This window comes from Gadus morhua, chromosome 17 (genome assembly GCF_902167405.1).
Source record: "Gadus morhua chromosome 17, gadMor3.0, whole genome shotgun sequence".
Lineage (NCBI taxonomy): Eukaryota > Metazoa > Chordata > Actinopteri > Gadiformes > Gadidae > Gadus > Gadus morhua.
In genome coordinates, this window is record NC_044064.1 from 14,966,362 (window position 1) to 14,979,944 (window position 13,583).

The following is a 13,583-nucleotide window of genomic DNA, read 5'->3' on the forward strand; positions in this document are numbered from 1 at the left end:
CGCTCTGGTAACGTCACGTACGTGAAAAATAAATAAATAACGAAGCTCCGAATACAGATTTAAGCTTCAAATACTAATTTTCCGAACGAGTATTCGAATATTCGAATAATTCAGGCCAGCCCTAGTGACAAGGGAACAAAACAAGTTGCTGATCTGAGGTGCTCCTACAATGTGACAGTTTGCCACGCCACCGTGACGATAAGCTACGCCTGCGTCCTTGTAAAGGCCGTATTATGCCTCACGCCTAGTCCATGTACGCATGTGCATGATGGAGGCCGTACCCTGCGTCCGTTTGGTGTGTCCTTTGTGCACGTCTCCCTGGCCTTTAGTGGATTATATAGGCACGGTGCAATACCAAGCATGAATCATGTTCTGAGAGATGGAAACAGGTAATGACGAAGTAGTGGTAGTAGTACAACGCCGGTGAATTTGGAAGATAGGCTCTGGTCGTATATGCCCAAAGCGGTAAGCCTACGTCCTTTACTAAACCCTTGACCTTGACTTCTATGAAAATTGTCGTGAAATCAAGGAAAGATGTGGAGAATTCACAAGGATTTAGAAAAAGACAACGTGGTGCTTTGAAGAACCCGATGGCCCACTAGGCTACATAACTACAATGTTCCGAAAATGGAGTCCAAAATCTGCAACAGAGAGTCCCTGTGTGAGGCTGTGTTGCTGTGGTAGTACTAGTGTGTGGCGGTAGGGGGTGCTGCTGTCATCAGAGAGAGTCCCTCTGTGAGGCTGTGTTGCTGTGGTAGTACTAGTGTGTGGTGGTAGGGGGTGCTGCTGTCATCAGAGAGAGTCCCTCTGTGAGGCTGTGTTGCTGTGGTAGTACTAGTGTGTGGCGGTAGGGGGTGCTGCTGTCTTCAGAGAGAGTCCCTGTGTGAGGCTGTGTTGCTGTGGTAGTACTAGTGTGTGGCGGTAGGGGGTGCTGCTGTCATCAGAGAGAGTCCCTCTGTGAGGCTGTGTTGCTGTGGTAGTACTAGTGTGTGGCGGTAGGGGGTGCTGCTGTCATCAGAGAGAGTCCCTGTGTGAGGCTGTGTTGCTGTGGTAGTACTAGTGTGTGGCGGTAGGGGGTGCTGCTGTCATCAGAGAGTCCCTGTTTGAGGGTCCTTCTCCGGGGTAGTACTAGTGTGTGGTGGGGGGGGGGTGTACTGCTGTGAATACCTTGTCCTGTGCATTCTTACTGTTGCTTCATGCAGGCTATATAAACGTGGACAACACAATGAAAATATTCCTATTATTAATATTATCCATTCATGTGGTCACATGACTGGATGCTCACCCCCCCGTCCACTCATATGTATCAACATTCATCCAAACTGCTTTGCAGAGGTGGGAGGTTACTCTACCTACTGAGTTACACAGGGAATAGAGCCCCTGACCCTGCAGCAGGACTAATTAGGGAGAGGTTTATCCCCTAACATCTGTGTGACTGTGCCTTTCATTCATGATATAATTAACCTAACCTGGTAACTAAGAGGACCACAGTACTGTCACAAGATAAATCACTAAAACACACTCAGTATCGGTTGCTTTATTTATATCATAAAGAAGATGCAGAAGAGATTAGATGATTCATTCAGCGAGAGCAAGAAGATGACTTGTTAGTGCCATGGTAGCAAGAAGTACTATCCAGTATGACAACCAGGAAATATGTCTTTAAAGAATGAGCCCATAGGGTGTTGGTACACAGATTACTTTAGCACCAGAGTTAGCATGTTGAGGTTCAGGTAGCAGGAAAGACTTTGCTAGCACATAGTAGATTCTGTAAATTCTCATCTTGGACTATAAGGCTAAGTACTATCTTTATTCTGTGATCCAGCATGGATTGACTGATGTTATAAGCAATATTGAAATCACGAATGAAAAGTAAAGGCTTTTAAATCGTTAACATGGAGAGCGAAATTACCATTGTAAGGTTGTGTTTAAGCCTGTGTATCTAGTTTGGGAACACGGCAATCTCCCTTTGGAATTTCCCCAACTAGATGTTTGGCTCCAAGGCAATCCGCATTTGGAAATGGCTCAATTCCATATTTATCTTTCAGCTCTGTTAAAGTTTTGGGCAATAGCTCAGGATTGTTGTTGTTACCGGCATTGTCACCAAAGTGTGCGTATGCAAACCATATTTTCTTAAATCTGTTAAAGCAGCAAAATGCTGTCCAGAGAGTTTGTGGAATATCGACCCGGTTGTTGAGTGTTTTAGCACTGGATTGACTAGCTCCAGCACCAGCCACATTAGATGCTGCAGGTTGGTTGGTTAGTGTGTCAACACTAATCGCTCCCGTCACAACAAATGCTTCAAGTTCGTTTTTTTCGTTGCAGCATAATTCATCCATCAGTGCTTTTACTTGTTCCTCCATTTTGCCCCAGCTCTGGCTGTTGAAAGTTTTCTCTTGTGGCACCACATTGGTCAGGGTGTATGTGGATACCTGATGAATCTCGTCACTTGCATGAGCATTTGGAAACAAATGCCCTCTATCATACTTGCCATTTTTTTTTTCAATTCTGTAGTCCTCATTGGAAGCCTGGTGTGTTGGAACCGCTTTTCTAAAATTTATCATGTTAATTTCATTACTGTTTATGTTTTCAAGCTGCAAAGAAGAGAGAAATCAAGGTTTATTTAAGTTGCCTGCTCGAAATTCATTCTAGATAAATACCCAACGTAACATATTTGTCATTATCAACAACAGCTACTATTTTAGTCACATACTTAATTACCAGTTAACTTGTTACTATGATGTTAGTAACAAATTAAATATAAAATTACCTGTGGCTCCCCCATCCATGTGGGAGTTCTTGTGAGTGTCCCCCCTGTGTGTCCTTTGTATCTATATGCAGAAAACACTGGGATCTTATTTACTGTGTCATAGAGCGTCATGAACCTCCTGCAATCGCGATATGTCTGGCATATGGGCTTGTAGCGTGCCTCGATCACAATATCCCCCCCTTTCAACACTCCTGGTATTTCTGGTGGGGTTCCTCCCAGGAAGAATTGAGCACAGTCTCTGACTGATCTCACCACCTCAGTGGCTGTAGGATCCATGGACACGAGAAGCAGAATGACAAGAGCCAATGGACAGCCACCAGTCACTGATGACGTCATCACAGGCTGCAGATCTGCAGAGCAGGAAAACAGTGAACCAGATGAGTGGATGTCCAACTAACAGCAGGCAATATTTTTTATACATCATAATATATCACATTGATCTAAATTATAAATGTACAAAAAAAGATTTAAAAAAATGTTTTCGTGTAAATATACAAATTGTGAATTCACAAATATGCAGACACAGAATTTATTTATATAAATATATGTGAATAAATACAAATCATTATCTGATCCTTTATTTATCACTGGATTCGTGTGAGCGTTAAAATCAATGTGTGTAGTAGAAGTAAGTGAAACCAGGTCGACAGAGTTGGTGAAGAGTTAAAACTTACGCGATCCCAGAAGATATTTGGTGTAGGTTCTCTGAATGAAATGGTCCAAGAGTCGTCTCTGTTTCCTTCTGTCCTTTCAAATGGATAGTAGACCCACCAACTCTGCCACTGCAAAAGTAAAAGGAGAGGATCTTCGGAGCTTTCGACGGAGCAGACCTAATATATCCACCTTATTCTGCCACGCCCCTTTTTAATATAGATATAAATGCATTTTATCATTGTGTTAACTAGACCATACAAACGCATATATACAGACACATATATATACTTATATAGATATCATTTTTATATCATACAATTATATATATTTATAATAATAGTAATTTATACATATGTTTAATAACATATATTGATATTTATATCTATATATATGTCTAGAGCTATGTAGATATAGATATATTATGCATGCATAATATTATGCATGTATTATGTGTTTAATCTTATGAGTGAGTGAAGGATTTGTTGTGAGGTTGTTAGCCAGAATGAGTTTTATAGATCAAAAGGCCACATAAAAGTAAAATGTCCGTATTTGGCAATGACAACCAAGAAGTACATAGAGAGAAACAATGAGACAGCATGATGTTATCCACATAGCTATATTGATGCTCTCTCTTTCCTCAACCTGTGTGTGTGTGTGTGTGTGTGTGTGTGTGTGTGTGTGTGTGTGTGTGTGTGTGTGTGTGTGTGTGTGTGTGTGTGTGTGTGTGTGTGTCTCTGTGTGTCTCTGTGTGTCTGTCTGTGTCTGTCTGTGTCTTTCTGTCTGTCTGTCTTTCTTTATTATACTAATTATAGGTGAACTTTGCTATAAAGCTTTTTTTTGTCATATTCAAATAACATTTTCAACACCGTAAAGTCGTCCAGAAATTGCTCAATATCCACGCATTATCATGAAATGAACTATAGTACGTTACTACGTTTGATGTTTCCATTATGTTTGTGTGTATGTGTGAGTAAAGTTTTTTGTGTAACATTGTAATGAATTCTGGAGGTCAGAGGTGAAGATGCTATACGTGTCACTGTTGCAATGGAACCGAAAAAAGTTTTTTTTTTTTTTTTTGTCACCCCTATGTTAAATTCCTAAAGAGGGAGGCCGATTTTTTTTTAAAGGCCAGTTATTTCATGGGTCAAGGACACTATCCGGATTAAGTTCCCTTAGCCTTTGGAATTAAAATAGCCCCACATCATCACATACCCTTTGCCAGAGTTTGGCATGGTTTTATTTCAATTTGCCTAATAGTTGTTAGTTAGCCTGATGATTTCTCAATGCAAATCAAAATAGGCTGACTGAAATAAAACCATGGTGATGTGGGTCTATTTGAATTCCAAAGGCCTAAGTGACTTCATCAGGATGCAGTATCCTGGATCCAGGAAATAACAGGCTTTTAAAAATAAAATTTGCCTGCCTCTATGGGAATTTAACATAGGGGTGTCTATACTTATGCACCCTGTATTTTATTGAAGAACATCTATTTATTTAAGTTACATTATTTATTCACAAAGAAAACTGGTGTCCTTATAGGTTGGATTTTTCCTCATTTGTTTAATTAAGGCATACAGATCAATTTCCAAAAGATAAATTGTTAATCCTTTTTTTAGTCCACTTTAGCATGGGTGCCTACATTTATGCCTATAGATATACGCAGTTTTGTCCTTTATCGTAAGAGTTTGTGAGTGATGCTGACTAGTTCCCTCTTGAAATAGAGGTGGTTAGCCACAATGAGCCTTGTAGAAACAAAAGTAAAATGTCCGTATTTGGCAATGACAATCAAGAAGTACATAGAGAAACAATGAGACAGCATGATTTTATCCACATAGCTATATTGATAACATCATGCTCTCTCATTCCTCAACCTGTAGGCCCTACATTTTGAGGAAGATGCAAGAAAAACACATATGACTACATTCGCCCAACCAAGAAATAACTTTATAATATTTGTGTTTTAACTGCTGTAAGTTCTGTGGCTTTGTTTGGTTTTACTGTACATTTGGACAGCATGGGACACAGTGTTGTTGCAGTGGAGTTACCAAGAAAGTGAGACAAAGATCATAGGATGATAAGTCTTTTGTTCAATGCAGAAAATGGAAAATTTTATATAAATATGTTAACCAGAAATATCAGTTTATAGTAGTGTTATAATATATAAACTGGACCATCTAAGTTTATATTACAGTAACCTACTTGACAATATGATTTTATAGCAATATGACAGAATGTTAACTAGACCCCGTCAGTTGACGGAGAGATCCAAGCCACAGAGATTAAGAAATGAGACCAAAATAAAATACAATTATATATGTACGTATATATATATATATATATATATATATATATATATATATATATATATATATATATATATATATATATATATATATATATATATATATATATATATATATGTATATATATATATATATATATATATATATATATATATATATACACATATATATATACATATATATATATATATATATACATGTATATATACATATATATATATATATATATATATATATATATACATATATAAATATATATATATATATATATATACATATATAAATATATATATATATATATATATACATATATTTACTTCCATTAAATTCCAATACCTTCCATTATCATTTTCGGTAAATTGTCATTGTACCTAATTAAATTGAACAGTACAGGCGCAACTGGGTGTCATTAACCCAACTATACTTTCCCAAATTAGCTTGATAGATTTGTTTGGTTCTTTTTTTGACTTGGCACAATAGTATAGATGTGATGCTGTTTGAATATGTGAGACTATCACTGTATTGAATCAACTATTACCCTTTTTATTCTTTAGAATGGACCCACAGTTGCAGTGTTTACTCGATTTGATGAGGCGCATCGCATCGCACCCCAACGATGTCTCCTCAGAGAACACACCCTGTCTTCTATCAGTTTAAAAGAGGGACCAGAGGGGTGGACCAACACACTTCATACTGCTGTGTGGAAACAGAGATGACTGTTGGACCATTTCATTCAGAGAACCCACCAAATATCAGCTTTCATTCCGTTTTTTAATGAACTCTACACTCTTCCACAACTATGCCTACAACTTTTAACATCGACACATATCCAGTGATGAGTAAAAGCAGATCAATACAGAATTGGATTACTTCACATCTGAAGTAAATGGTAAATTGCCTGTCTGCATCAGAATAAATATTTGCGAATTCACAAATAGTTTTTTTCCAGAAAACATTTTGTTCTGTGAATGAGATTGATTTGATTCAAATAATATTTTTCTGTCAGTGGGACATCCACTCATCAGGTTCACTGTTTTCCTGCTCTGCAGAACCGCAGCCTGTGATGATGTCATCAGTGACTGGTGGCTGTCCATTGGCACTTGTCATTCTGCTTCTCGTGTCCATTGATCCTACAGCCACTGAGGTGGTGACATCAGTCAGTGACTGCTCAATTCTTCCTGAAAAAAATAAATATCAGAAATACCAGGAGTGTTGATTAAGGACAAGATTTATGACCAACAAGGTCAGGCGGTTCATGACGCTCTATGACACACATAAGAAGATCCCGGTGTTTTCTCAATGCAAACAAAATAGGCTATCTGAAATAAAACCATGGTGATGTGGGTCTATTTGAATTCCAAAGGCCCAAGTGACTTCATCAGGATGCAGTATCCTGGATCCATGAAATAACAGGCTTTTAAAAATAAAATGTGCCTGCCTCTATGGGAATTTAACATAGGGGTGTCTATACTTATGCACCCTGTATTTTATTGAAGAACATCTATTCATTTACGTTACATTATTTATTCACAAAGAAAACTGGTGTCCTTATAGGTTGGATTTTTCCTCATTTGTTAATGAAGGCATGCAGATCAATTTCCAAAAGATAAATTGTTAATCCTTTTTTTAGTCAACTTTAGCATGGGTGCCTACATTTATGCCTATATAGATATAGATACACACAGTTTTGTCCTTTATCGTAAGAGTTTGTGAGTGATGCTGACTAGTTCCCTCTTGACATAGAGGTGGTTAGCCACAATGAGCCTTGTAGAAACAAAAGTAAAATGTCCGTATTTGGCAATGACAATCAAGAAGTACATAGAGAAACAATGAGACAGCATGATGTTATCCACATAGCTATATTGATAACATCATGCTCTCTCATTCCTCAACCTGTAGGCCCTACATTTTGAGGAAGATGCAAGAAAAACACAGATGACTACATTCGCCCAACCAAGAAATAACTTTATAATATTTGTGTTTTAACTGCTGTAAGTTCTGTGGCTTTGTTTGGTTTTACTGTACATTTGGACAGCATGGGACACAGTGTTGTTGCAGTGGAGTTACCAAGAAAGTGAGACAAAGATCATAGGATGATAAGTCTTTTCTTCGATGCAGAAAATGGAAGATTTTATATAAATATGTTAACCAGAAATATCAGTTTATAGTAGTGTTATAATATGTAAACTAGACCATCTAAGTTTATATTACAGTAACCTACTTGACAATATGATTTTATAGCAATATGACAGAATGTTAACTAGACCCCGTCAGTTGACGGAGAGATCCAAGCCACAGAGATTAAGAAATGAGACCAAAATAAAATACAATTATATATGTACGTATATATATATATATATATATATATATATATATATATATATATATATATATATATATATATATATATACATACATATATATACATATATATATATATATATATACATATACATATATATATATATATATATATATATATATATATATATATATATATATATATATATATATTTACTTCCATTAAATTCCAATACCTTCCATTATCATTTTCGGTAAATTGTCATTGTACCTAATTAAATTGAACAGTACAGGCGCAACTGGGTGTCATTAACCCAACTATACTTTCCCAAATTAGCTTGATAGATTTGTTTGGTTCTTTTTTTGACTTGGCACAATAGTATAGATGTGATGCTGTTTGAATCTGTGAGACTATCACTGTATTAAATCAACTATTACCCTTTTTATTCTTTAGAATGGACCCACAGTTGCAGTGTTTACTCGATTTGATGAGGCGCATCGCATCGCACCCCAACGATGTCTCCTCAGAGAACACACCCTGTCTTCTATCAGTTTAAAAGAGGGACCAGAGGGGTGGACCAACACACTTCATACTGCTGTGTGGAAACAGAGATGACTGTTGGACCATTTCATTCAGAGAACCCACCAAATATCAGCTTTCATTCCGTTTTTTAATGAACTCTACACTCTTCCACAACTCTGCCTACAACTTTTAACATCGACACATATCCAGTGATGAGTAAAAGCAGATCAATACAGAATTGGATTACTTCACATTTGAAGTAAATGGTAAATTGCCTGTCTGCATCAGAATAAATATTTGATCAGAATCAAATAGTTTTTTTCCAGAAAACAACATTTTGTTCTGTGAATGAGATTGATTTGATTCAAATAATATTTTTCTGTCAGTGGGACATCCACTCATCAGGTTCACTGTTTTCCTGCTCTGCAGATCCGCAGCCTGTGATGATGTCATCAGTGACTGGTGGCTGTCCATTGGCTCTTGTCATTCTGCTTCTCGTGTCCATTGATCCTACAGCCACTGAGGTGGTGACATCAGTCAGTGACTGCTCAATTCTTCCTGAAAAAAAAAAAAATCAGAAATACCAGGAGTGTTGATTAAGGACAAGATTTATGACCAACAAGGTCAGGCGGTTCATGACGCTCTATGACACACATAAGAAGATCCCGGTGTTTTCTCAATGCAAACAAAATAGGCTATCTGAAATAAAACCATGGTGATGTGGGTCTATTTGAATTCCAAAGGCCCAAGTGACTTCATCAGGATGCAGTATCCTGGATCCATGAAATAACAGGCTTTTAAAAATAAAATGTGCCTGCCTCTATGGGAATTTAACATAGGGGTGTCTATACTTATGCACCCTGTATTTTATTGAAGAACATCTATTCATTTACGTTACATTATTTATTCACAAAGAAAACTGGTGTCCTTATAGGTTGGATTTTTCCTCATTTGTTAACGAAGGCATGCAGATCAATTTCCAAAAGATAAATTGTTAATCCTTTTTTTAGTCAACTTTAGCATGGGTGCCTACATTTATGCCTATATAGATATAGATACACGCAGTTTTGTCCTTTATCGTAAGAGTTTGTGAGTGATGCTGACTAGTTCCCTCTTGACATAGAGGTGGTTAGCCACAATGAGCCTTGTAGAAACAAAAGTAAAATGTCCGTATTTGGCAATGACAATCAAGAAGTACATAGTGTGACAACCCGCTCCCTACCCGGGGGAACCGCGGGGTAGTGGTCGACGGGGTGTACCGCCTTCACCCACCAGTCGGCAGCAGAGCATGCGCCGGCATCCGGCGCAATCACCGGGATGCAACGCACCCGGCCGGAGGAGGGGAGAGCCGGCTTAAAAGACGGTCGCGGACGCACACCAGGGGAACTAGTAGGAGCAGCCAACGACGAGTCGAGAGGAGAGAGCCTCGCGGAGGCCACGATCGATAGTGTCTGCTTTACCCTGTACCTTCATTGAATAAACGCCGACTACGGCTTACCTTGGACCCTGAGTGTGGTGCTTTCCGCGTACAACAGAAACATCCGCGAACCGGGCTGCCACATATGGTGGAGGATGCGGGCAGCTCGACGCCACTACCTCACGCGGTAAAGTACCCACTCACTCCAGCATGCAGAACCCCGACGGCGCCGCCTCACGCAGCATGCCGTCCACAACACGCCGCCAGCCGTGCCGACAGCCGATCCGACCAGCCGGCTCACTAAACTCGGGCCGGACGACGATGTCGAGTCGTACCTGGAGGTGTTTGAGAGGACCGCCCGGAGGGAGAGCTGGCCGGCCGAACAGTGGGCCCACATCATCTCGCCCTTCCTCACCGGACCTGCGCAGCAGGCCAGCCAGGATCTACCACCCGAGGACGCCGAACAGTATCCGGTGCTCAAACAGGCCATAATGGCCTACTACGGGCACAACCTCGCCGCCCGCGCCCAACGGTTTCACGACTGGCGGTTCGACATCCATGGTGCGGTGCGGACCCAGATCGCCCAGCAGGGGCGGCTAGTGAGGAGGTGGCTGGCCACGGGTGAGGGACCCTGCTCGCTGGATCGGGTGCTTATCGACAACACCTAGCCCACCACCATCCCGAGTCGGTAGACGACCTGATCCGGCAATTAGAGAACTGGCAGGTGGCCCAGCAACTCAGCGCCAGTCCCCGGACCAACCTGCGACCGACGGAGACCCGACGTGACCGGAGGGGGCCCCTGACGGCGTCGCGGACACCACCACCGGAGCCGCCGGTCGTGTCCCGGGAGGCTCGAGACACGAGGCGGTGCTACGCCTGCGGACAACCGGGGCATCTGGCACGAGACTGTCCCGGGGACAGAGACGTGTCGATGCCGTCGGCTTACGCGGACGGAGACACGCACCGGCCCTGTATGCTGGCCACCTGTTGGGCACAGGGGTTAGCCGGGTCCCCGACTGTCCCAGCACGGGTTATGACCCAGGACACACAGGCCCTCCTGGACACGGGTAGTGCAGTGACCCTCCTTCGTCCCGAACTAGCTGGGGGGAAGGGTGGGGAGCCTATGGAGGTGGCCTGTGTACACGGGGATACCCGGACCTACGGGTCTTGCCATGTGGTCATCCGGACCCCCTACGGGGTGTTCACGGCCCGGGCGGGGATCGTCCCCTCCTACCGGTACCCCTCCTTATCGGGAGGGATTGCCCGATTTTCCGTAGACTCTGGGATCCGGAGCGGGAAAATCGGGTAAGGAGAGGGCCGCCTCCCCGAGCGGGGAGGAAGACGCGACCGTCGTATGGGGCCACCCGGATCCCGGCGACCCAGGAGGAGGCATCGGCAGAGGACACCGGGCCGGAAGGGGACGGACCCTCGCCACCGGGGACTCCAACCTCCTCGAGAGGCTGTGCTGCTGGACGACCGCGGTCCGGACCCGACACGTCGGATACCCTGACGGCGCCAGACCTGAACGACCCACCCGAGGACGCCGAGAGCTCCCCTCTCACCGAGTTTTCGGACTTCCTGCCGGAGGGGGGGGTAGGAACCTCCCGGCCGGGCCAGTTCGCTAGCGCCCAGCTGCGGGACGACGCCCTCAAGCACGCCTGGAGTCACGTCCTCGCACACGATGGACAGACCCGGGACTCGGTGAGTAGCCTACCACACCCACACTTTAGCACCAGGGGGGCCCTGCTGTACCGGGTGGTGGAACGGGACGGGGCAGTGACCGAACAATTAGTGATCCCCCGCCCGTATGTCAGCAAGGTGCTGTACATGGCCCACACGCACCTCCTGGGAGCCCACTTGGGCATGGACAAAACCCGGGATCGGGTCTTGGCGCGGTTTTACTGGCCGGGGGTAAAAAGGGATGTTGAACGTTACTGTCAATCGTGCCCGGTGTGCCAGCGGGTAGCTCCTCGCCCCTCGGCGAGGAATCCGCTCATCCCCATGCCCATCATAGAGACGCCCTTTGATAGGATAGCTCTGGACATTGTGGGACCTCTCCCCAAGACTAGCCGGGGACACCGCTACATCCTGGTGCTGGTGGACTATGCAACCCGGTACCCCGAAGCCTTACCCCTGCGCGCGGCCACCGCTAAGGCGGTAGCGAGGGAGCTTATGCTTCTGTTTAGCCGGGTGGGGATAGCACGGGAAGTACTGACGGACCAGGGGTCGTGCTTTATGTCTCGTGTCCTGAAAGAACTGCTTAGACTCCTCCAGGTCAAACAGCTCCGGACGTCGGTGTACCACCCCCAGACGGACGGCTTGGTGGAACGGTTCAACAAAACCCTAAAACAGATGCTGAAAAAGGCCATGGACACAGACGGGAAAAACTGGGACCAGCTGTTGCCCCATGTCCTGTTCGCGGTGCGGGAGGTACCCCAGGCCTCTACGGGCTTCTCCCCGTTCGAGCTCCTGTACGGGAGGAGGCCTCGCGGAATCCTGGACCTCGCCAAGGAGACCTGGGAGAGCCAACCGTCACCCCACCGCACCGTGGTGGAGCACGTGGAACAGGTGAGGGACCGCATGGCCCAAGTCTGGCCCATCGTCCGGGAACATCTCGGGCGTGCCCAGCAGGCCCAGGCGAGGATTTACAATCGGGGAGCCCAGCTGCGCGTCTTCCGGCCTGGGGAGCTGGTGCTGGTCCTGGTCCCGACGGCGGAGTGCAAGTTCTTGGCCAAATGGCAGGGGCCATACGAGGTGGTCGAGAGAGTTGGGGAGGTAAACTACCGAGTGCGGCAACCCGGGAGGCGTAAGCCTACCCAACTCTACCATGTGAACATTTTGAAACAGTGGAAGGAGGGGGGGAATCCGCCCGGTCCGGCACCCCTGGGGCTGGTGGCTCGTTGAGGGGTCCCGGTGGTTCCGGTAGGAGAGGACCTCAGCCCAGACCAGAAGCAAGACCTCGCTGACCTGGTCCTGCAACACCAGGACGTCTTCTCCGAGCTCCCGGGGCGGACCTCGGTGATCCAACACGACATCCGGACGGCACCTGGAGTAAAGGTGAGAGTACCGCCCTACAGGGTCCCGGAGGCCAGACGGGCGGCGATCCAGGAGGAGGTGGCCCGGATGCTGCAGCTGCACGTCATCGAGGAGTCCCGCAGCGCCTGGTCAAGTCCAGTCGTCCTCGTTCCCAAACCTGACGGGAGCTACAGGTTCTGCAACGACTTCCGGCGGCTGAACGAGGTCTCCGACTTCGACGCCTACCCTATGCCCAGGGTGGACGACCTGATCGAGCGACTGGGGCCTGCCCGGTATCTCACCACCCTGGACTTGACCAAGGGTTATTGGCAGGTACCCTTGACCAAGTCCGCCAGGGAGAAGACGGCGTTCGCGACACCGGGGGGACTGTTCCAGTACACCGTTCTCCCCTTCGGAATCCACGGAGCCCCAGCAACCTTCCAACGGATGATGGACCAGGTCCTGCGGCCGCACCGGGCCTATGCCGCCGCATACATAGATGACATCATCATCCACAGTGGCAGCTGGGATGTCCACATCCAACAGCTGAGGGCCGTACTAGGCGAGCTACGGAAGGCGGGTCTCACCGCCAATCCGGCC

General features: G+C 44.8%; 2 protein-coding genes across 2 annotated transcripts in view; both read right to left on the reverse strand.

The window, feature by feature from the left end:
* Window positions 1–1,521: 1,521 nt before the first annotated feature.
* On the reverse strand, window positions 1,522–3,596 carry LOC115529848 (endonuclease domain-containing 1 protein). Its single transcript, XM_030338937.1, has 3 exons — window positions 3,445–3,596; window positions 2,771–3,120; window positions 1,522–2,594 (listed from the first exon to the last, which is right to left on the reverse strand). The coding sequence occupies exons 2-3, from the start codon at window positions 3,104–3,106 to the stop codon at window positions 1,929–1,931; spliced, it is 1,002 nt and encodes a 333-aa protein (XP_030194797.1). The 5' UTR covers window positions 3,107–3,120; window positions 3,445–3,596; the 3' UTR covers window positions 1,522–1,928.
* A 5,082-nt stretch (window positions 3,597–8,678) lies between these two features.
* The window catches only part of LOC115529308 (coiled-coil domain-containing protein 171), a 51,520-nt gene continuing 46,615 nt past the window's right edge, over window positions 8,679–13,583 (reverse strand). The window contains exon 22 of the mRNA XM_030337927.1: window positions 8,679–9,109. The gene's annotated coding sequence lies outside the window, so the exon portion shown is untranslated. The remainder of the gene's footprint in view (window positions 9,110–13,583) is intronic.

Coding starts and splice junctions, on each gene's coding strand:
- LOC115529848 (XM_030338937.1), bottom strand. CDS start 3,106: ATGACGTCATCAGTGACTGGTGGCTGTCCATTGGCTCTTGTCATTCTG. Junction 2,595..2,770: donor CATGGATGGGGGAGCCACAG/GTAATTTTATAT, acceptor TCTTCTTTGCAG/CTTGAAAACATAAACAGTAA.